Here is a 26,058-nt window from a genome sequence, read left to right on the forward strand (position 1 = left end):
TACATTCTGATTATACATTAAGAAGTCTTTTTATTAAGTCTAATTTAAGTGCCAATCTACACTTTGTTCTTATTAATTTTATATATTTGTGTGACTATTCAGAGTGGTCATTGTCTCAATAACCTACATATACTATTTAACACCAACTTAAAAATGGGAAGTATAGATACAGTCAGTAGTAAATAAATATATAAAGTGTTTTGGACCAAGCACCCCTATATACTATTTTGAGAGAGAAAAGCTAAATTTACTATAGCAGGAAAAGATTTCTTGGATATCTTGAAGCCTCAAAAACTTGGCCAAACTATTGTTCAGTGTGCACACAGTTTGTGTCTTCATGCTCAGATGTTGTTGAAACAGCAGACTTAAAAGAAATAATGTCAATGAATCCTACCAAGCACTATACATGACCTCTGGGGTAATTAGCAATCATTCAAAAGCAACAAGACTAAAATGTTCTATTCTTTATTACTGTCAGCTCTTATCTTGATCAGCATTTTAATAAAGATGGTTCGTTTCTAAGACAGTTTCATGAATCAGTCATAATTACATTCTGACATGCAGTGAATAGTAAAGCAAAACTAAATATCACTTCATCAACCTTTCTAACCTTTATGCAAGTGTTAACTGTAAATAATTTTTACACAATCCTACAACAGAGAATCTGCATATTTCTTAGCTTTGTACATACTTTACCCCAAATGAATTTCCTGTGACCTATACCTGAAAAACACAATCAGCCATAATTATCCAGTTTTGTGAGATGTTCAGGTGTTGCCTTTCAGAGTTCAAATCAACTTCAAGTATAAAAGCCTACTTTATTCTACAAATGGCACAATATGCAAAATGGGTTAAGTAGCCAAAAGCATCTCAGAGCATTGTGGCTTGAAAGAAGTCTATCCAGAATCAAAATGTCAGAACAAAAATACACTAAAGCAAAGCAGTACTTATAAAAATAGATTCACAGATTGCACACTAAGAAATGGATCACATAGGGGCTTCCCTGGTGGCGCAGTGGTTAAGAATCCGCCTCCCAATGCACAGGACATGGGTTCGAGCCCTGGTCCGGGAAGATCCCACTAGCCGCGGAGCAACTAAGCCCATGCGCCGCAACTACTGAAGCCCGAGCACCTAGATCCCATGCTCCGCAACAAGAGAAGCCACCACAATGAGAAGCCCACGCACCGCAACAAAGAGTAGCCCCTGCTCGCTACAACTAGAGAAAGCCCGCGCGCAGCAACAAAGACCCAACACAGCCAAAAATAAATAAATAAATATTAAAAAAAAAAAGAAATGGATCACTGATGACTACTGCAGAAAATCTTATAAATAAAATATGTTAAAAGAATATTAATTAGAAGGAAACCTGAACATTTAAGTAACTGAAGGGTAGATTTTTTAAAAATGTAATTCCAAAATAGCTGATGGAAGAGGGTAAAAATTTATCAGAAATATAAACTTACTTAGAGATAAACTATTCTGATACTAAAGATAATGTGTAAACTGTTTTAGCCACCCCCACCAAATACATGATTTACATTAGAGTTTTGAAATAGCTAATTTCTCTTTTTGCTGAGGGCTAATTTTAAAAAATATTTTAGATAGTCAAAGTGAACATAATTCAACTACTAGAATAAATTGTTACTACATTTTAGATGATTTATCATTTCAGGTCTCAGAAAATTTGAAAATAAACGCAATTCTTTCTCAAGAATATTTCTTGTGTTCCCAGTAGTAGACACAGAATATCCACACAGAGCCAGGTTCCCAACCTGTATTTCCACTAAGTCCCTCAAGTAAGTAGTAAAATTTTGAAACCAAACTGATATCCACTTAAGAACTAACTACAGTGAAATAGAAACATAATTACCACTTTACTTTGTGTAATTTCAATTTGAAAAATAGGTTCTTTTGAAAACCAATCTAAAATCATCCTCTATATGTTTTCTTATACATTTTATTATAAAACAACCTCACTAGAATGTTACCAATCTGAGGCAAAAAGGAATATAGTAAGCATCTTTTTCATATGAAATTAAAAACAGAAAAGTATTAAGTCTTTTATGTGATAATTTTTAACTCCTCTATTTAGTTTTCTTGATCATTATTCCTTTCTCTTACTGGAGGTGCAAGCAAAGAAGGGAAAAGAAGTGCTGATTTAAGAAAACAGATTTCCCAGAAAGAAAAAAAACTGTGATTAAGATTTAAACAAAAGCTAAAGATGGCTTCCTCTGAGCACTGATGAGGTCTGCTACCTCGTTACTAACAACTGAAAACTTGTGATGCATTTTGTTTCAAGAGAATCCAAAAGTCCTTGCTATAAAGCAAAAGTGGGGGGGGGAAGCGGATCCATTCACTCTTTCTGTATCACCACCATTATGTAAGAAGTATAAAACACTGCCTTTATGCTGCCAAACCACAATGACTCTTCCTACATCAAAGGATTTTCACCACTAGGGTTTTTTCTTCAAAATTTATTCAAGCTAAGGGCAGAGAGACAACAATTCATACACGCTAATTACGTCTAATTATCTATTCCCTTTTCTGACCAGCTCCGACCAGTGTTATTTGCTATCTGGATTTCTCACAACCTCCCTTTGCCCTGTCCATCCAGCCTAACAGTGAAGGCTTTGAAGAAAACAGTTGTGGCTTTTTTAGAGTTTTCTCAATATAGAGTTCAAGCAATTAAATAATTATTCTGTTAGTTTTGACACATTTATGCGTTAAATATGAGGACCTCTTGGTTAATTTGACAAATTCCTCACATCTCTTCATGGTTGGAATCATAGTAACACCCTCTCTTACAGGAGCTTCTCCTCATGCTTTCTTTTCATGATCTAAATGAAATGTTGATTGGATTAAAGTTCTTCTCTGCAGACCTCCATGGTGGCCTATGACAAAGAGCTTAAAAGTTCTATTAATTGGCTTGGGTTTTCAGGGAGGGGAAAGGGAGAATTTTATTTCACATTACATCACTAGTCAAGAAAATTGCCACATGTAATTAAACTAATTTGTCTCATGAGTCAAAGAAACAGCTAATTCATATTTAAGACACACTTCCCTTAAACCATTTTCATCATCAAAGAATTAATTTCTTGTAATTTAACCAAAAATAACTATTTATTATTCTAAGAGAAGAGAATTCAAGACTTAAACAGTACGTGTTTTACATATAAGCAATAGCTTGCTGTATTCTAGTTTGATATAAATATGTAGTTATATATTTTATATATAATTATACAAATACAAATATATATTTATATATTTCATGGGAAATAGTTTTTCTCATTTTATATAAGACATTGATGGAAAATAGTATTTTAAAAGGCATACATCCAAAATTACTTTTTCATAGGTAGGTTCTGACTAATAGAAGGTGTACATTCTGGTATGAAGATGGACAAAATTACATTTTAAATCCATATCACAACAATTTTTATTCTAGATACTTATTAATTTCATGGACACAGCACAAAAACACTATTACAAATAAAGCTTAATGCCTGTACTATAGCCAATTTTTTAAAATATATTTTCTCAAACATATATAAAATAGGTTTATGAAAATATCTTAGGTAATTTACTTAATTTATCTGCCTAAAACTTGCTAATTATAGGAATGTTTTACAAGTCAAACAGTAATTTTTGTATCTTAAAATATTAAATACTAAAATTCAAATGAACACTTTAGTGGTTTTGGGGGGAAAGCCAAAACTCTTTTCAATTCAGGATTCCAATTTACTACTTTTGTTCTGTCTTTTGTTTCTTTCAATCTTAAGTATTAAAAAGCCAACTCATAAGTAAAGACATTATCACACTAACAAAGGATTAATCCCTGCTAGGCTGACTCAGGTGACAACACAGTGGAGGTCAGTGGGGCTGACACTGACCTCAAAGGCTGACTCTGATTATTTAGCCCTGTGAAAGCTCTAGTATTGAAAGTTATAATGAACAAACTGACAAATCAATTTCACCAATGAAATGAAAATTGTGGCCGGAAAAAACAGCAAAAATACACTTAGCAAGTCTATAAATCCTTATGCAGGTGGCTGGACAAAGGGTGAACACTGAAGAATTTTATATAAGGGTTATACACAATTTTGCTAAAGTTTATAACTAGAGAGCACACTATGGTAATAGTCTCAAAGAGTTCAGTATAGAAAAAAAAAAAAAGTTCACTATAGGTATAAGATCCCTCAGGAAACAAAAACATAAAGGCTAATACATAGCTTAATTTATTTTTTTCAAGCTTTAGATAAAGGATGCATAACAGCTAAGAAACAATAACAACCAAGTAGAAGAAATGAAGTCATTGCTTGACATTAAACTAATATTACAAAAATAGTAATAATAACAAAACTATTACTACCTTAGATTACAAAGTATTTTTATGTGTTGCATATTTACACTCAACAAATGTTAAACCAAATCAGATTATGATGCTTTCCAAGTGGGCAACTCTTTTATCAGGAAAAGGAAAATTCGTATTTATAAATGTTAATGCTAGTATCTTATTTTTCTCCAATTTCATCATCTGACACTCATCAAAGAGAAAATTATACTGTAGAATTCCTTGCTGGTTATTTTTGACCAGCTTACAGTTATCATTTCAGTAATCTATTAATCACCTAACTCACTTAATTTTAAATAGAAATAAAAAATTTAAGGATTAGTTTGCTAAAATGTTAGTGTCAACGAGAGTTAAAGTGCTGTATTATTGATAATAGATTCTATTGTTTTGTGGCAAAAATACTACATACGAAATTGCACAGGAACATTTCCCACGAGGGGATTATTTTAGATTTGTCCATACTGTTAAACCAAATAAGAAAATCGTAAAAAGAAAGTTAATGAAATTCACATGGAGAATTTTTTTTTAACTCTAAATATTATGTATAGCATTTATCTCTTTCAGGGCTCATTACAGAATGAATCAAACAAAATGGTTGATGTAGGTGTAAGTGATGGAGTGAAGAGAGAGATTTTTTTTACCTAAATATAAAACACCCTCCAAAATATGGAGTGCAAGATTTGACCACATGGGAAGAGCAATGCTTGCCAGGCAATCCATTTATCAAGAAGGCTAATAATAGCAGTCCAGTTGAAATTAACCTAAAAAACTATTCTGATCAAAATATCAGTTGGTCCCCTTTTTCTTTTAACCACAATAGTTTTAAATAATGTTTACAATGCAGTGAGATTATGTTCAAGTATTATTCAATGCATGTACATTTAAGATATTATTCTTTTAAAATGTATACAATTGAAGACATTCTAAGAAAGTTGGTCCTAGCAAAGCTGATATCTCTCAAGTTACCAAATTATTTGAAACTGATACTAGACCACCCTCTTGCCTTTAGTTCACCAAGCATCCTCCTTTCAATTAACTATTTATCCAGAAAGCTCTTGAAATGTTGCCTTCTCCAAGACCTACTAATGAATCTATGCTGACACATAATTTCCATCAAATAAAACAACTCATAGTTTATGGAAAACAAGTGTTATTTACATTTTATTTTTAACAGTTGTTTGTCACTCTGTCCTTTGTATGTTGCATAGATCAGGGGTAAGAAAACCTTTTCTTTAAAGAGCCAGACAGTAAATACTTCAGGCTTTAAAGACCATAGTTCTCTGCCATAACTACGCAACTCTGCAACTCTGCAATAGTAGTGTGAAAACAGACATAGAAAATACATAAACAAATGAACATTAAGTTTTTCAATAAAACTTTATTTACAAAAACAGGTGGCAGGCCAGATTTGGCCACTGGCTGTAGTTTATTAACCCCTGGTATAGATTATCACAGTCTGCTTTAAAATACTGCAGTGCAGAGACTGAGACAGATGTATTTAATTTTATAAATTGGTGCTATGTAGATACCAACAAATGCTTCCAAAACTATATCTGTTTGCATACTTCAGAAGAATTACATAAGTTTTACTAAAATCACAACAAAGATTCTTCAAGAATAAATCAGCAAAATCAGGACATCAAGTCATAACGAAGTTTCAAGTTTGAAGCAGGCACGATAATCATAATACTAACCATCTTTTTTATATAAATAAGGGAATATTAACTACCACAATGTTTCTTTTTTTCCACTTACATACAATACAAAACATATTCTGCTTTTATGTTGGGTGGGGGAAAATCTGAGTTTTAAATAAATTCCCAAGCCTCAAGTAAACAGAAGAATAGTGATAGTTATTTTATGAAAACTCAATGAGCTAAGTACTAATCACAACATTTTTAATCTATAATTCTCATGCTTCTGTCTTTCCCATGTGCTTTTTCTTCCATGATGAATGCCCTTTCTCACTTTGCCTGGTAACTTTAACTTGTTACTTAGTTCTTAATTTAAACCTAATCTGCTCTTAGGAAATACTCCTTGCATGTGCCATCTTCTCTACTCAAACTGCTAGTGTGGGTTGAGGCCCCTTTTTTATACTGTTTGCATTCTGTAGTTAACTCAACTACAGAAGTTCACACATGATATGAAAAAAATTTTATTGTCTGATTTACAGACCAAAGTAAGACACTATTTAATCAAATTCAATGTCCTACCACCACCGTTTTCTTACCATAATATCTCCATTAATAAGTTATTACTAACACACCACTGTAAAGCAATTATACTCCAATAAAGATGTTAAAAAAAAAAAAAGAGGAGAACAAAAATAAATAAATAAAAAAAAATAAGTTATTAGCTTTGACTGGTAGTACAAAATCTTAAAGTAGGTTCTTCAGGAAGCTTCATGAGAGCTGTAATTCTTGAGTTACCATATATCCAAAAATATACATCTGTGGGCTTGGATTTTCATAACAGCCTAGCTGACAAGAGGACACATCTTTTCTTTTTTAATATAGTAAAAACTATTCTATTCTATTCCAGTATCAACTTGTGGTGGAAAAGTCTCAGTCCAGCTTGATTTTTTTCCCATTGGTTCTTCTTCTATGTAATTGTAGATTCTCTCTTTATCCTTGAAGTTCAGTTTTGCACCAGAAAAATACATTATTCTTTTATTTTATGTTCTCTTTTTTAGAAATACTAATTATGTGAATATTTGATCTCTGTTGTCTATTTTCCATACTAGCATCTTCTCTGTAATAGTTTTTATCTCTGACTTCATTTAGTGTGATTCTTTTCTTAACTCTGATCTCTGTATTGCTGATTTTATTTTCAGTAGTGTTGATTCTTTAACTTACTTTTGCTAAAACACTTTTCACTTTTTTAATGGGTCCACCTTCAATCTGTTTTTTTTTAGCTCTGCCAGCTCATTTTTCATCTAATTTTACATTTTTTCATCTCTGATCTCTTATTTCATCAGTACCATAACTTTAATTTCTTTTTCTTTTAACTAGTCCTATTGTATTTTCGCTCTCCTTTTAAAAAAAAAAAAAAAAGATTTATTATTTATTTATTTATTTTATTTTTTGGTTGCATCGGATCTTTCGTTGCAGCGTACAGGCTCTTTGTTGTGGTGCATGGGCTTCTCTCTAGTTGTGGCGTGCAGGTTCTCTCTTCTCTAGTTGTGGCGTGCAGGCTCCAAGGCGTGTAGACTCTGTACTTGTGGTGTGCGGGTTCCAGAGTGTGTGGGCTCTGTAGTTTGCAGCACGCAGGCTCTCTAGTTGAGGCACACGAGCTCAGTAGTTGTGGTGCGCAGGCTTAGTTGCCCTGTGGCATGTGGGATCTTAGTTCCCCGACCAGGGATGGAACCTGCGTCCCCTGTACTGTAAGGTGGATTCTTTACCACTGGACCACCAGGAAAGTCCCTAATTTCTTTGAAAATATAACAAAGTGTTATCTGAAAAAAATCTCCCATTTCCTGAGATAATTCTTCTTCTAAAGCATATTCTTCAAGTGCTTTTACTTGTTGGTTCATGCCTACCTCTCCCATCTGCTCCTGATGCTTCCTTCTTATGCCTGTCATTTCATCTTTTTAACAGTCTCTATACATGGGACCCATGTTCAGTCCATTTTGCTTTTTGCTGATTTCTCAGTTTTGAATATGGGTAGTCTTATACAGGTCTGCTGATTTTCTAGGAAGGGTGGGGAAAAATTTACTTACTTAAAAATGTTTTTTACTATAAAAATAATACAGTATCATTCCAGAAATCTTTGAAAGGTCTAAAAGAGATAATTTAAATCATCTATAATCTTATTATTCAGAAATAAATCCTCTTTACATTTTGGGATATTTATTTCCAGTATTTTCCATGTATGTATATTACTTCCATAGCTGAGAGAGTAATATACTCCTACATCGTATTTCTTTCACTCATATTATCCGTGAGCATTATTCTACATTATCACGTGTTTTGAAAGTGTCATTCTAAATAACTGTAGTATATCCCCTCATGTGACTATACCATCTTTTACTTAACAAATCCTCTAAACATGGGAGAGAAAGACGTGCCCATCATTGCTTTTTTTTTTTTTATAGTTATCCTATTTATATTTTGTATCTATGGAAAAATATGGCTCTGAGCTCCCAAATTACAAAAAAAAAAAAAAAAATCCTGCATTATTCTTCTTTACAACTAAAAACTAAGAAAGAGACTAATGCTTTTGACCAAGGCAGAGTAGCTGAAACTCAATTTTGCCCTCCTGCCATAAATCACTAAAACACTGGATAAAACATGTGAAACATCTGATGTCAGACATACACAATGGGTAGCAAAGGACAGCAATCCCTGAGATGTGGGAAGTAAATAAGGCAAGCAAGTATTATATTTCCCCTGGCTTTCCATCTACAGGTCATTTCTAGACTTCAGCACAGCAGTCTAAATGAGTTGAGGAGACAATATCAGGGTTTTGGAAAGCTGAGGCAGTTGCAATTTGTATGGTACAGTTCAGTAAGGAGGAAGTTCTACAGAGAAAGAGTTGCAGATAATCTACATAGAAAAGGTCTGTAATCTTTAGTTGAATGTAAAATTGCACATGTACATGATGAAACTTGACAAGACGGGAGAGAACAATCCACACAAAGCTGGGAGATGCAAGCATTCTGAACAGCCAGAGTAGAGAGACTGCAGTGAACACTAAGAGGGGGGATTCAGTAGAGAACCTATAAGGGTGACATCCAGAAGAAGGGCTAAAACAGTCCTAGAGTAAAGGTTACACTAGACACGATAACAAATTTTAAAAATAAGCCTCAGAAGGATCAGGATGACCTGCAAGAAAAAACCACTTGCCAATAAAAGTCAACAGTCTTAAAGGAAATAACAGAGACTCAGTGCAATAATCACAATGTCCATCATCCCATCACAAATTACTAAACTTGCAAAGAAGCAGGAAAATATGACCCACAACCAGGAAAAAAAAAATCAGGCCATAGAAACAAAATCAGAAATGACAAGAGATGACAGAATTAGCAGACAAGAACTTTTAATAAACTGACTTCTGCTTTTGGGAAGACAGAGTAGCTGTACATTCCCCTGTTCCTCCTGCTATGTACAATTTAAAATCCTGGAAATTATATATAAAACAAACATAAGAAAACACTGAATAGGAGAAAGAAAGAAAAACAGCGAAGGACCTCAAGACCTGAATAACAATAGAATGGTGAGTTCTCTAGTCTTCTTTTGACTCATGTATCTCAGACTTAGAAGTGAAGAAGCCGGCGACCCAGAAATGCCAACGGACACAGACAAATGAGGCTCCAACAAAAGTCTGCTCTCTTTAGCCAAAGGACCAGGAAAATGGCAGTGTAACAAGAAAGAAAACTTTTAGACAATAACAGTTCTACTGCAGCAAATACCACAGAAAACTGTGGTGCCACCTCCACCCATTCTAGCAAAGGCTGAAGGGAGCCTTGAATTAAACTCTCACAAGGATGTAATGAGGCCCACAAACACTCCTGCCAGGCTAATGTCAAAGAAGGAAGGCCAGGGACTTCCCTGGCGGTCCAGTGGTTAAGACTTTGCACTTCCAGTGCAGGGGATGCAGGTTCGATCCCTTGTTGGGGAACGTAGGTCCCACATATGCCACGCGGTGAGGCAAAAAAAAAAAAAAAAAAAAAAAAGAGATGGAAGGCCAAGTAGGGAGCTGGAACTTTCATCCCTGCCAGTCAATAATGAGCATCCTCCCCATCCCCACAATGTCAGTGGAAATTAAACCCCTCCACCAGCAGTAACACGGAGTACCCTTGCCTCAGGTGTCAATAGGCTGAATAGGGAACCCAGACTTCTACGTATGTCTGGCAGTAACAAGGCAGTGCCTCTCCTCCTTCCAGAAGAGTGTCCAAATAGCCAGTTAAAACAGAAAGTTTAAATAAGATCCACAAAGAAGATATACAAATGGCCAAGAAGCACAGGAAAAGATGCTCGACATCACTAATCATTTAAGAAATGCAAAGCAAAACACAATGAAGGGGACTTACCTGCTGGCGCAGTGGTTAAGAATCCTCCTGCCAATGCAGGGGACATGGGTTCGAGCCCTGGTCCGGGAAGATCCCACATGCCGCGGAGCAACTAAGCACATGCACCACAATTAGTGAGCCTGTGCTCTAGAGCCCGTGAGCTGCAACTACTGAACCTGCACGCCACAACTACTGAAGCTCGTGCACCCTAGAGCCCACGCACCACAACTACTCAGCTCACGCACCACAACTACCGAAGCCCAAGTGCTCTAGGGCATGTGGCCAACAGATGAATGGATAAACAAAACTGGTATAAACATATAATGGAATATTAGCCTTAAAAGGTAATGGAATTCTAACTCTTGCTACAGCATGGATGAATCTTGAAGTCATTATGCTAAATGAAATAGGCCAGACAAAAAAGGACAAATATTATATGATTCTACTTATATAAGGTACCTAGAAATGACAAATTCACAGGGACAGAAAGTAGAAAGGTGGTTACCAGGATCTGGGGGAGGGGAAGAATAGGGAGTGATTATTTAAAGAGTACAGGGTTTCAGTTTGGGAAGATGAAAAAGTTCCGGAGATGCATGGTGGTGATGGTTGCTCAACAATGTGAGTGTACTTAATGCCAATGAACTGTACATTTAAAACGGTTAAAGTGGTAAATCTTATGTTATACATATTTTACCACAATAAAATATCAATTAAAAAATATAAGATTCAAAGTCTCATGACAAATTATGAAACCATCCAAGTTTTAGTTGAAAATCACTCATACCAAAAACCACAAAGACCTCAAACAGAATATAAAAAGACAAACGCCAACATCAAGATGACAGAGATGTTAGAATTATCTGATAAAGATTTGAAAGCAGGGTTTCCCTGGTGGCGCAGTGGTTAAGAATCCGCCTGCCAATGCAGGGGACACGGGTTCAAGCCCTGGTCCGGGAAGATCCCACGTGCCACGGAGCAACTAAGCCCGTGCACCACAACTACTGAGTCTGAGCTCTAGAGCCTGTGAGCCACAACTACTGAGCACACGTGCCACAGCTGCTGAAGCCCGTGTGCCTAGAGCCCATGCTCCGCAACAAGTGAAGCCACTGCAATGAGAAGCCCATGCACCGCAACAAAAGAGTAGCTCCCGCTCACCGCAACTAGAGGAAGCCTGTGCACAGCAACAAAGACCCAATGCAGCCAAAATAAATAAATAAATAAATAAATAAAATTTATAAAAAAAAAGATTTGAAAGCGGACATGATAAAATGCTTCATCAGGAAATAATGACTATGCTTGAAACAAGGAGAATTACTACTTCATGATAAAAAATAACTTTTAAAAGTTCCATTCAAAAGCAATATTGAATCATTTTAAATCTGTATGCAACTCACAACAGAGCCTCCAAATATGTAAGGTCAATGACAGAATTATAAGAGAAATGGATAAATTCACAGTCATAGTGGGAGATGTTTTCCATAAGCCTCTCAATAACTGATGTGAAAAATATGTAAGAATAAAGATTTGAACAGCATAATTAACAAACCTATTGATAATTTAATGGGTATTATATGTATCACACAATAACTGGCGAGTACTCATTATTTTCAAGAATGCTGAGAATATTTACAAAAATTATCCACATATTGGGCCATAAAGCAAGTTTCAACAAATGTGAAAGAACTGAAGTCACAAAGGGCACATTCTCTGACCACAATGCAATTAAGCATTTATTAAGAAAACAGTAACAAAAGGATAACTAGAAAATTCTCATATGTTTGGAAATTAAGAAATAGACTTCTAGATAATTCATGGGTTAAAGAAGAAATCACAATGGAAATTAGAAAACACTTTGAACTTGAGAGTGGAAATACTAAATATCAAAACTTCATGGATGCAGCTATTCAGAGGGAAATAAATAGCCTTAAATGCATTTAAGAAAGAAGGTTAAAATGAGATAAAAATTAATCTCAGTAAATTTTAAAAAAGAACAGCAAAATAAACTCAAAGAAAGTACAAGAAAAAAACAAGAAACTCCCTATTTAAAAGGCAGTAAAAAGTATATGTAAGAGTTTTCTGTTTTGTTTTGTTTTCCTTTGCTTTTTACAAGCGGTTTCTAGAGGAAATGTACCTGATCATTTCCTATATCCCTTCTAGTCCTATGGCTTCTTTTCTTTTTTTATAAATTGTGGTAAAATACAAATAACTTAAAATTTATCATTTTAACCATTTTTAAGTGTATAATTCAATGGCATTAAGTATATTCACAATGTTATGCAACCATCACCATTATCCATTTCCAGAACTTTTCATCATCCTAAACAGAGACTCTGCACCCACGAAACAATAACTCCCTTTTCCCCTTTCCTCCCAGCCCCTGGTAACCTCTATTTTACTTTCTGTCTCTATCAATTTGCCTTTCCTAGGTACCTCATATAAGTGGAATCATATAATATTTGTCCTTTTGTGTCTGGCTTATCTCACCTAACATGTTTTCAAGGTTTATGCATAATGTATCACATCAGAATTTCATTCCTTTTTATGGCAGAACAATATTTCATTATATGAATATATTATATTTTGTTTATTCATCTATTGATGGACCTATGGCTTGTACTATTTTTAATATTTATTTATTTATTTGGCTGCATCGGGTCTTAGCTGCAGCACGCGGGATCTTCATTGTGGTGCGCAGGCTTCTCTCTAGTTGTGGTGCCTGGGCTCTAAAGCGTGCGGGCTTAGTTGCCCCGCGGCATGTGGGATCTTAGTTCCCCGACCAGGGATTGAACCCGTGTCCCCTGCGTTGGAAGGCGGACTCTTAACCACTGGACCACCAGGGAAGTCCCAGACCTATGGCTTTTAATAACATATTAGTCCTCCTCATCATTCTTACTATCTTATGAAAATATTGTTCACTAATAGCTTACATAAGTTTTTGGTCATTTTGCAATACTCCAAGCAACAAATCACAAATTCTTGTGGTGAATTACAAACTTGTTATCACTCAGTTTACAGAGGAAAATGTAAAGGAGAAAAAGGATTTTACACTGTACTTTTCCCCAAAATAAATTTCTATCTCTTTTTATTAAACTAAGATCCTCTATTTGTTTTTTTTGTTTGTTTGTTTTGTTTTTTGACAAAAATTGTAGCAATATTTTATTGGCTCTATTTGTTTTAAGTCTATCTTAAAACAAAGTTTTGATATTTAGTATTTCCACTTCTACTATACATGTCTCTCAGCTGGGCAAAATGAAAGAGTAATGCTAGCATGTGTGAATAGGTAAAATGAATATGAAACAACTTTGCCTTACAAGGGAAACTTCATATGCCCACCAAAAAAGCTCCAGGGAAACCAGCTCTAGTGTACATTTCATCAGACTGATGTTTTGTTACATGTGAAAAGTCTTTTAAATAAATGAGACCTTTTAGATATTTTCTCATCCAATCTGGTATTTAGTTTCCTGGAAATTTCAGTTCATATTTAATTTCAAATTGTGTATTATCTCAGTTCTTGTTGGATCTCAAATCAGATTATTCATCTCTTTGGTTTTTCTTACTCTTTAAAAAAATTTAAGGGTGGGAAAGGGAAAGGAAATTAAATTCAATCTGGTCAATTTAGTTGTCTATTAGTAATGCTATTATATGTTAAAGTATGACAAATAACTGACCAAAAAATAAGGTTTGGGGTTAAAAAAAGTACAAGAAATGAAATGGAGGTATTTGTAATGAGGTGGATGGAGTTAGAGTCTGTCATACAGAGTGAAGTAAGTCAGAAAGAGAAAAACAAATACAGTATGCTAACACATATATACGGAATCTAAGGGGAAAAAAAAAAAAAAAAAGGCCATGAAGAACCTAGTGGCAAGACGGGAATAAAGACACAGACCTACTAGAGAATGGACTTGAGGATATGGGGAGGGGGTGGGGTGAGATGTGACAGGGTAAGAGAGTGTCATGGACATATATACACTACCAAATGTAAAATAGATAACTAGTGGGAAGCAGCCGCATAGCACAGGGAGATCAGCTCGGTGCTTTGTGACCATCTAGAGGGATGGGATGGGGAGGGTGGGAGGGAGGGAGATGCAAGAGGGAAGAGAAATGGGAACATATTGTATATGTATAACTGATTCACTTTGTTATAAAGCAGAAGCTAACACACCATTGTAAGGCAATTATACTTCAATAAAGATGTTAAAAAAAAAAAAAAAAAAAAGTACAGCTACAAAGTTCCCTGAGAATCTTTTAGTTTGTTTCATTTGTGAGCCATCTCTTTATATTTTGTGTATTTTATGCTACATGAAGAAACTATTTTTAGCATCTATTTTTCTTAGCTTCCCTGTTTATATTTTGGTATCTACATACACCACATTACTTTGGATTCCTGGCGTGGAGAAAACATGCAAATCTACCTTCTCCTCAAATGTAAAACATGAATACAAAGGGGAAAAAATTACTAACAGCATAAATCTTCAAAAAGTACTTTTTCCTACATCTGAAACTATCTCAGAGAAACTAAAATCTTCTGGGAACCTAAAATTGGTTAAGGAAACAGATGTTTGGATAGCACAGGGAATAAAGTTTAGCACTAACAATAGCTCCAACAAAAGTATATTTCAAAGAGATTGTCTGACTACATCTTCAGAATATTTGAATATAAAATGTTTTTACTCCTCCTTCTTGGTTAAGAATTTTTGAGGTTTTAGGTCTTTTTAAAAAAAAAAAATACAATTCTATCCTTTCTTTAGATATGTTGTTATGGACAGGGAAAAATGTGCCTGAGAGTTACAGGAATTATATTTTGGCATATACGCTTCTTTTTGGTAATTATTTTACCAAAAACATTTTGCTTTGTGTTATCTGTGTACATAGTATATGCCCAACCAGATTATAAATGACTTGCAAGCAAGAAACACAACCTAGTTAATGATTATATTATCCATTATGCCTAATGTAGCACTTTGCACATAGTAGGTTCCGAATAAATATTGGTAGAATGTAGAATTATTGAATAATCGTGTAAAAAATTACTAAAATTAACAGTGAAAAAGAAGGCTACTTTATTCTTCATCATATTGTAATGAAGCCTATTTTAAACTCTATGCAGTGATGATACACACAAATATTTAAACTATTTATGTATCTCAACTTGACATAATTTCATGATAACTTGATGGCAATCACATTTAAATATATTACAATATTTTTGTAATAATGCTACTTCAAAATAGCAACTTTAATAGCTGGGAAAACATGTTAATGGCCATTACCTGAAGGAAACAAGGAACATTAAACATTTTTTCAGAAATCAATGTATAAGTTGAAACATTCCACTATAATATTTATAAGCAAACCTCAAATTAAAATTTATAAAATGCAAACTATCAAATGCTGCAGCTGGACAGTAATTTAGACTATATTTTGTAATTTTTCCTGTGTACATATTGATGAATACTATATAAAAAAGATTTTTTTCTCCTTTAGAGTCTTTAACTATTACCATCAAGTATCAAAATAAATTCTGCTTGAATGCAAGACCATAGCAACCCTATAAAAGCCCTTGATTATCAATAAATATGTTATTAGTCAGTGAACATAAGTAAGTGATTTTCCTTACCTTCAGGACAGCTATGAATGGTACAAAGTTAGCTCTTTGGAGTCCATTCTTATAGAGATCTGAAAGAAAAAATTAGTATTAGCTTTTCACTTCACTTAAAACATGTTAGCTTATATTTTAGCCTGGCAAATAAAGCCTTCTACTGATGAAAAAGATAAAGAAGCAAAAAAGAAGAAAAATAACCAAAACTAATCTCTATTCTGGTACTATACAAAATTTATTATATTCTTAATAACAGAAAAAATTAACAATCACAGAAAGAATATCAAAAGGCATTCAATCAAATTAGCTTTAAATTATAATAAAAAGCAAGAAAAGAATTTGGAAGATATCACGAATAATCCTAAATCAATAATTCAACATAAAAAAATGATCTATTTAAAAGTATTTAATATTTGAACACACAGATTCTACTGGGAAACAAATTATATTTTCCTTTTCTCATCTATAATAAAAGTTCTCAGTACAGAAGACTGTGTAACACAGTTTGCCATTTAAGAAAACACATCAACAGACAGAACTGTGCATATATTTATATCAAGTTGATATATTTCCATTAAAGTAAATAACATTAAGGCCACTTTCAAAGAAACTACCTAAAAATTAAAACTCCATTCTTAATAGACTGTAAAGTTAATGTAATTATATATCATAAACAGGTAGTTTTTGTTGCCTTATAATAGTGTTTTTTATATATATGTATATGTGCCATGGTGTATGTATATTCATATGCATATATACACACATAAACACACATATTGTTAAGAATAAATAAATGGAAAGGAGAAACAAATTTTAAGCTTTGCATACTTTTTGTTAAAATGGAGACTTGGAATATTCTTTTCAGAAGGTTGAATTTTAATTGCACATAAAACATTCCTTTTAAGGAATTCCCTGGCATTCAGCAGTTTAGGACTCTACGCTCTCACTGCCAAAGGCCCAGGTTCGATCCCTGGTCAGGGAACTAAGATCTCACAAGCCGTGCGGCACAGCCTAAATAGATAAATTAATTAAATATTCCTTTTAAAAGTCAACTCTATAATGTAATGAGATTTAAAAAATAAAAAAGTATAAAAATGAGAACAGTAAAAAGTTTTCCAAATTATAAAAATCACAAGTTAGTTTGTGTCTCAATTTTTCTTTTTAAGTATTACATTATGGGATCCTTTCTATATTTCCTTGTTTAAAGAAAATTTGATAACTAAGATTTCAACTGCCACATTTACTTATGGAAATAAAATATGGTCATTAGGAAACATTTATTCTCTTTAGAAAAATATTCATCATAACATCATTATAGTGAAGAAAGTATTTGCATAAGCTCTTTGGTTAATTAAGGACTACAGGCTTTAAATTCAGTTACATTTAAAATTTTTATTTAGTGATATTATAAAAGGTAAGATAATGCAGGCTTTAAATTCAGTTACATTTAAAATTTTTATTTAGTGATATTATAAAAGGTAAGATAATGCTAGCCAGATATTATAAAAGGTAAGATAATGCTAGCCAGGATCTTTTCAAAATGAGATCTTTTTTTCCTATAATCAATACCTCGAATGAGTAAAATGGGTAAATGCAGGAAATGGGTTTAAAGTTAGGTATTTTCATAGTCTTCCCTAATTACAAAGTTGCTGGGGAAGGTGCACAAAAACACTGCTATACGATAAGAGTTGACAGCCATGATTGCCAGTAAGTGGTAAAAATCAAAAATGAAATACTTTTTTAAATACACTCGATGTTTATAGCAGCTTTATCATAATAGCTAAAATTGCAGCTTTATCTGTAACAGCCAAAAACGAGAAACAATCCAAATGTCCATCATTAGGTGAATGGATAAACTGTGGCATATCTGTGTAATGAAATACTACTCAGCAATAAAAAAGATAAACTATTCATACACACAAAAAAATAGATGAATCTCAAAATAATTATATGGGGTAAAAGAGGCAAAACCCTTCTACCCCTCAAAAAAAAGAGTACCATGCTGTGTGATTCCACATATATATAACTGTAGGAAAAGCCAACTAATCTATAATAATCTAAAGCAAATCAGTTGCCTGGGAAAGGGAGGGATTGGGACAGGGATGGCAGGGAGAGATGAAAAAGGGGAGGAGGAAATTTGGGGTGTGATGGAAATGCTAATTATATTGTTGGGGTGGTGATTTCACAGAGGTATACATATGTCAGTATTTTAAAAATTGTATCCTTTAAGTATGTGCCATTTATTGTATGTCAATTATGCCTCAATAAGCTCTTTGAAAATTTATTAGAGAAAGAAACATACACAACACTAGTGAATATCAAAAAACAAAATGTTACAGAATTAAAACTAAAATATTACAGTAATAAAAGTTTATGTTAAGGTAACATTTTGGTCTTACTCACGGAATATCTTTTTTTATGGACATATAAGGCAGGCTCTGATATGTAGTTTAACAGGCATGAACTGTTCAGTAGGTTAATGACAATGAGAAATGTAAAGGCCCACTTGTAATATTCTTGATTAAAAGATTTCCACTCAGCAAAATTAAAGTAGAATAACAATGCCTTTAAGTCTTTGAGATTTAATTTTTAAAGGGTAAACTTTTTTTTTTTTTTAACATCTTTATTGACGTATAATTGCCTTACAATGGTGTGTTAGCTTCTGCTTTATAACAAAGTGAATCAGTTATACACATACAATATGTTCCCATATCTCTTTCCTGTTGCATCTCCCTCCCTCCCACCCTCCCCATCCCACCCCTCTAGGTGGTCACAATGCACCAAGCTGATCTCCCTGTGCTATGTGGCTGCTTCCCACTAGCTATCTATTTTACATTTGGTAGTGTATATATGTCCATGACACTCTCTTACCCTGTCACATCTCACCCCACCCCCTCCCCATATCCTCAAGTCCATTCTCTAGTAGGTCTATGTCTTTATTCCCATCTTGCCACTAGGTTCTTCATGGCCTTTTTTTTTTTTTTCTTCCTTAGATTCCGTATATATGTGTTAGCATACTGTATTTGTTTTTCTCTTTCTGACTTACTTCACTCTGTATGACTGACTCTAACTCCATCCACCTCATTACAAATACCTCCATTTCATTTCTTTTTATGGCTGAGTAATATTCCATTGTATATATGTGCCACATCTTCTTTATCCATTCATCTGTCGATGGACATTTAGGTTGCTTCCATGTCCTGGCTATTGTAAATAGAGCTGCAATGAACATTTTGGTACATGACTCTTTTTGAACTATGGTTTTCTCAGGGTATATGCCCAGTAGTGGGATTGCTGGGTCGTATGGTAGTTCTATTTGTATTTTTTTAAGGAACCTCCATACTGTTCTCCATAGTGGCTGTATCAATTTACATTCCCACCAACAGTGCAAGAGTGTTCCCTTTCCTCCACACCCTCTCCAGCATTTATTGTTTCTAGATTTTTTGATGATGGCCATTCTGACCAGTGTGAGATGATATCTCATTGTAGTTTTGATTTGCATTTCTCTAATGATTAATGATGTTGAGCATTCTTTCATGTGTCTGTTGGCCATCTGTATATCTTCTTTGGAGAAATGTCTATTTAGGTCTTCTGCCCATTTTTGGATTGGGTTGTTCGTTTTTTTGTTATTGAGCTGCATGAGCTGCTTGTAAATCTTGGAGATTAATCCTTTGTCAGTTGCTTCATTTGCAAATATTTTCTCCCATTCTGATGGTTGTCTTTTGGTCTTGTTTATGGTTTCCTTTGCTGTGCAAAAGCTTTTAAGTTTCATTAGGTCCCATTTGTTTATTTGTGTTCTTATTTCCATTTCTCTGGGAGCTGGGTCAAAAAGAATCTTGCTGTGATGTATGTCATAGAGTGTTCTGCCTATGTTTTCCTCTAAGAGTTTGATAGTGTCTGGCCTTACACTTAGGTCTTTAATCCATTTTGAGTTTATTTTTGTGCATGGTGTCAGGGAGTGTTCTAATTTCATACTTTTACATGTATCTGTCCAATTTTCCCAGCACCACTTATTGAAGAGGCTGTCTTTTCTCCACTGTATATGCTTGCCTCCTTTATCAAAGATAAGGTGACCATATGTGTGTGGGTTTATCTCTGGGCTTTCTATCCTGTTCCATTGATCTATATTTCTGTTTTTGTGCCAGTACCATACTGTCTTGATTACTGTAGCTTTGTAATATAGTCTGAAGTCAGGGAGCCTGATTCCCCCAGCTCCATTTTTCGTTCTCAAGATTGCTTTGGCTATTCGGGGTCTTTTGTGTTTCCATACAAATTGTGAAATTTTTTGTTCTAGTTCTGTGAAAAATGCCAGTGGTAGTTTGATAGGGATTGCATTGAATCTGTAGATTGCTTTGGGTAGTAGAGTCATTTTCCAGGAGATTCTTATTTTAGTATAGATTAAAAGAAAATGGAGCCTTTAGGCCACGTAAGCAGGAAGAGCTACTTAGCTTCTTTTTAAAAATCTAACTGGAGTTCAAACAGTATTTTACTAGATGTATAGATAATACAGCTAATTAAATGTTCCCATTTGATGGTATATTACAATTTTATATTCAATTCAACATACATTAATGAATTCCTATTATTTGTCTGCACTGAAATGAGTGAAGACAGAAGATAAATAAAAGGAGGAACTAGCATTTAGAGAACACCTACTAGGAGCCAGGCAATTTGCTAGACACTGTACACAAATTACAATAACCCTGCATAGTAAATATTTCTACCTCCATTTTACAGATAAAGAAACTGATACTCAGAGTTTTTAAAATAATTTGCTGAATTCCCAGCCAGTAATTGGTATATCTAGAATTTTTGAGGAAGGTCTTTAATGAAGTTAAAACTCATAGGCTTTTTCAGAACCATGTTGTGACCAGCTGGACTTGTCACAGCTGACAGACACAACCAGATCATAACCATGATACAAGGTAAAAAGGGATACAAGGTATAAACATAATATATAGAACACGAACTACTCATTTTACCTGGGTTCAAAGGCAGCTTTGCAGGTAACAATGGGACTAGAGCACCTTGGAAAAATAAGCGGGGTGCCACCAAGCAGAGGAGAAGGAAGCGTATCCTAGGCAGAAGAGTCAGCACAAGCTCATGACTTTAGCTCTACCTTCTTTTCTAATACTATACAATCTATTGCTCAAATCCCACATTTTCTAACAAGCCTTCCTTGAATCCACTATTGTGGACAGACTTTTAGAGTGGCCTTCCATAATCCCAGACCTGGTCATCATAGCTTTATATGAACACTGGACACCAGAAAAAAGGGACAGTTATCCCTGAGAATAGGAAACAAATGCACTTAGTGTCTGGGGAAGTTTATAGCACTCTGCACAAGGAGGGGGAACCCAAACAGAGCCTGGAAGTCTCCCCAGCTGAGGAGATAGGTGAGAGTCCAGGGAGGAAAAAGCAGCTAGAGTTCACAGAGCAGCATACCAGAGAAAAGACAGCTGCCCAGTGAAAAAGCTCTAAAGATCTGCTGAGGGTCCCAGTTAAGTCCCCAGCTGAGTACTGATCAGCATATGTGTGTGAGGAAATTACCTGAAGCCAGGAGAAGAATCATCTGAAAGTACTCAAGGAAACCATCAATGGGGCTCACACATGGCTGGGAAGAGTGCCTGTCTCCACCAGACAGACTGGAAAACCTCTAAATTTATAGGGCATTGAGCAGAAGACTGAAAAGGGATTTATCTCAGTAGTGAGAAAAATTAGTCCTAGATTAAATGTGCTCTAGTCCTGCCATACAAAACTTAAAAGCAATACCCAAAAGAATCAAACTGTTTGTAAGAAAGAAAATAAAGCTCAAGAATATTTATAGGGATATAAAAATATCCAATACCCAACAAAGTAAAATTCATATTGTCTAACATCTAATAAAAAATTACCAAGCATGCAGCGAAATGGGAAAATATGACCCAGAACAAGGAGAAAAATCAACTGACAGAAACAGACTTAGGAATGACATAGGTGATAAATTTAGAAGACAAGAACATTAAAACAGTTATTGCTGTATTCCATGTGTTCAAGCAGCTGGAAGAGCAAGCACATCAAATAAAGACATGGGAAATATAAAAAGACCCAAGAAGAACTTTTTGAGATGCAAACTTACAATATGTGAGACAAAAAAAATATGCTGGATGGGAATGATAGCAGATTAGACACTGCAGAAGAAAATATTAGTGAACTTTAAATCATAGCAATAGAAACTAGCCAAAATGAAGCACAGAGAGGAAAAAAACTATGAAAAAATGCAGAGAATAAGTGAGCTCTGGGACAACTTTATGCAACCCAATATATGTGGAATTGCAGGACCCGAAGGGGAGAAGAGGAGGGGATAGAAAAAATATTTGAAGAAATAATGACCAAATTATTTCCAAACTTGATGAAAACTATAAACCCATAGATCTAAGTTGCTCATTAAAGCCCAAGCACAAGAAACATGAATAAAACCACATCAAGGCATATTATAATCAAACTGCTTATAATTGGTGATCAAAGGAGGAAACAAACAAACAAACAAACCCTTAAAAGCAGCCAGAGGCAAAAATATATATTACATACAGAGGAATAAGGATAAGAACAATAGCAACTTCTCATTGGAAACAATGCAAGCCAGAACATGGTAGAGCAACATCTTTAAAGGTCAAAAAGAGAAAAAACAAAACTGTCCACATAGAATTCTATCCTGAGCAAAAATATCTTTTCAAATACAGACTTCTTGTGACATACAAAAGCTGAAAGAATTCATCACCGGAACACCAGAACTGTAAGAAATCTTTAAAGGAAGTCCTTAGGCAGAAAAGTAATATTGGATGGAACCCTGGAATATATAAATGAGTAAAGAGCACCAGAAATGGTAACTGTGGGTTAATATGAGACTTTTTTTTATTATTATTATCTAAATTCTTTTAAAAGATAATTATTTAAAGCAAAAATAATATATTGTGGGATTTATAACATATTTGGAAATAAAATGTATGAAAACAATAGCATAAAGACTAGGAGGAGAGAAATGGGTGTACACTGTGGAAAGTTCTTAGACTATACCTGAAGCAGTCTAATATCACTTGAAGGTAGACTGTGATAAGTTAAAGATATATACTAAAATCTCCAAAGCAAACCATAAAACCTTATATAAAACTTCATAAAAATGAAACTACAGGGCTTCCCTGGTGGCGCAGTGGTTGAGAATCTGCCTGCCAATGCAGGGGACACGGGTTCGAGCCCTGGTCTGGGAGGATCCCACATGCCACGGAGCAACTGGGCCCGTGAGCCACAATTACTGAGCCTGCGCGTCTGGAGCCTGTGCTCTGCAACAAGAGAGGCCGCGATGGTGAGAGGCCCGCGCACCGCGATGAGGAGTGGTCCCCACTTGCCGCAACTAGAGAAAGCCCTCGCACAGAAACGAAGACTCAACACAGTCATAAATAAATAAATAAATAAATAAAAGATCGTGAATATCTTTAAAAAAAAAAAAAAAAATGAAACTACAGAGTATATATTCTTTTGTATAAGGCTTCTTTAACTCAGCCTAATGTTTCTGAAATTCATCCATGTTATTATGTGCTCATTCCTAGTCATTGCCAAGTACCAATAGTGTGTTTAGTGACACACAAATTTAAAAATCTGAAGGAAAAATTAGGGTGATCTACACATTTATTGTTGTTGATGTTAATTTTCCACGTGTATCCTTGGCTAATGTTTTCAATGAAACTGCTTTAGAGATGGCAGGAAGATGAAATCCTCTCCATCAATCCTATGAATAGTCCTATAAATTGAATCCATTTTTGATTCAAATAATAATTGCCAGCCTCCATTTTAGATATCCTATGCCATTTTAAATGGTGCAACCCTTTATAACAGTGATAATGGGGATCCAGGGAAATTACAGGCTCCACAGACTCTTTTTTTTTTTTAAGAAGCATGAAAGAGAAACTTAATAAAATGTTACATAAAACCTTCACTGCAAAAATACTACCTTATATATTTATTTTCAGTAAAGTCAAACACCAATGAAGTAGTTTTTCACACCAGAGTTTCTTTTTATAACAGAATTCAATGAACAGAAATATCATGACTGGAGTCTTCAATGAGAAAACAGACCTTGGGTATTTTGGGGAATCTCCTGTGCACAAAGAAGACTCAAAACCAGCCAGGCAAAAATTAGTCGCAAAGATTCGAACTCCCCTGTTAACTTTTAGAACCAACTATTTCATTATCAAGTGTGAGAGGCTGAGGGTCAGCCAACAACAGCTTTTTTTCACTTTGACTCTAAAGGTTGTCTTTGGAGTCAGAAGCCCTTACTACCAAATGGGGTGGGGGGGGGGGGTTGGTGTGATTGAATGGAATTCTTTGAGTAACTTCTTTAGAGTCCTTTAAGTTCACTGTGGTTTTTGCACTGATCTCTACAAAAATTATATGGCTGAGTCAGTGCAATCCTTAGCATCTCTCTCCATGACTCACCTTTTGCAATAATATCGCACTTATTTCCTGCTACATCAACTACAAAATTAGATGGGACTTGCTGTCAAAGATCTTTTAATTCATTCCTTAATGTTGAAAATACGTCTCCTTTTTGGCATCATAAATCATTATAAATAACATCGGTGGTAAGGCAGAAAATCATTCTTGTGTAGCTGTATCCCAGGTTAGGAATTTATGTCACTCATTTTGGTGCTAGACAAAAGATGCCCTGTTGTTGAACTGATCTTAGGCTCAGAACTGTTTTCCACAAACCACCACACAATACTTGATTTACCCACAACTGTAATCCCTAGTGGACAAACTCCAGCACCAAGGCCAGGAAGTCAGGGGCGCAGGACCCCTGCTGCCATGAACTGAGGACAGAGAAGCAGAGTCCAGCACAAGCATCCTCTGGTGGGGCCAAAGGGACCAGCAGGGCCTGCCTCAGTCAATTTAATCTGTCGTTAATAAGCCCACACACATCAGGCTTCGTATTATTACTGTTTGTAGAATGTATCTCTTTGCATCCATTTACTTTCAATCTATAATTATATTTAAAGTATATCTCTTGATATTTTTTAATCCATCCTGATAACCTCTACCTTTTACTGGAATGTTTAGTTCATTTAACATTTAGGTCTATGATTTTTTTAAAATATGTATTTATTTATTTATTTAGGCTGCACCAGGACTTAGCTGTGGCATGCAGGATCTTAGTTGCCACGTGCGGGATCTTTAGCTGTGGCATGTGGACTCTTAGTTGTGGCATGCATGCAGGATCTAGTTCCCCGACCAGGGATCGAACCCAGGCCCCCTGCACTGGGAGCATGGAGCCTTACCCACTGGACCACCAGGGAAGTCCCTAGGTCTATGATTTTATTATTTGTTTTCTTTTTGTCTCCTCTACATTTTCTTCCTCTGTTCACCTTTTCTTGCCTTTTTTCAATTATTTGAATATATTTTAAAATTCCTTTTTGTCAACTGGCCTTTATTTTATTCCTGTTGTTCTAGGGGTTACAATATATACAGGCATACCTCATTTTACTGTGCTTTGCTTTATTGATCTTTGCTGATACTGCATTTTTCCAAATTGAAGGTTTGTGGGAACCATGTGTCATGCAAGTCTATCAGCACCATTTTTCCAACATCATTTGCTCACTTCATGTCTCTGTGTCATATTTTGGTAATTCTCACAATATTTCAAACTTTTTCATTATTATTATATTTGTTTTGGTGATCTACAACCAGTGATCTCTGATGTTATTGAAAGCAGCTCTTTTGCCCCTTTCCTCTTTGTCCATTTCTGTTCCCTTCTAACCTTAAAAGAACCTAATTATAGGAATGAGATCATTAAGCAATTGAAACTAACTCCCGACTTATGCTCTCTTGAATATACACTGTACCTTGTCTAACCTGTTGATTATTTTCCTAGATAAAAAGTAAGAATGCATCAAAAAAAATCTTTAAAAAAAAAAAAAAGGAAGAATTAAGCAGTTAAAAAATTACTAGCTCTCTACACCCAACAGCCTCCTTAGCAATCCTGCAGGCAGATCACACAGGCAAGATAACATCTGAAGAAAGAGACAGCCAGTCTGCACTCAATGGAGAATGATGCAGAACCAAACC

The 26,058-nt window shown here is 34.9% G+C and overlaps 1 protein-coding gene across 5 annotated transcripts in view; it reads right to left on the minus strand.

Annotated features, from left to right (window-relative positions):
* The window catches only part of AFG1L (AFG1 like ATPase), a 224,103-nt gene that overhangs the window by 87,987 nt on the left and 110,058 nt on the right, over positions 1-26,058 (minus strand). For all 5 annotated transcript variants that reach the window (XM_082475319.1, XM_082475318.1, XM_082475317.1 and 2 more), the window contains one exon: positions 15,979-16,037. In XM_082475319.1, the coding sequence (XP_082331445.1) occupies positions 15,979-16,037 (59 nt within the window). The remainder of the gene's footprint in view (positions 1-15,978; positions 16,038-26,058) is intronic.

The sequence above is a fragment of the Balaenoptera physalus genome, assembly GCF_965194825.1.
Source record: "Balaenoptera physalus genome assembly, chromosome: 9".
Classification (NCBI taxonomy): Eukaryota; Metazoa; Chordata; class Mammalia; order Artiodactyla; family Balaenopteridae; genus Balaenoptera; species Balaenoptera physalus.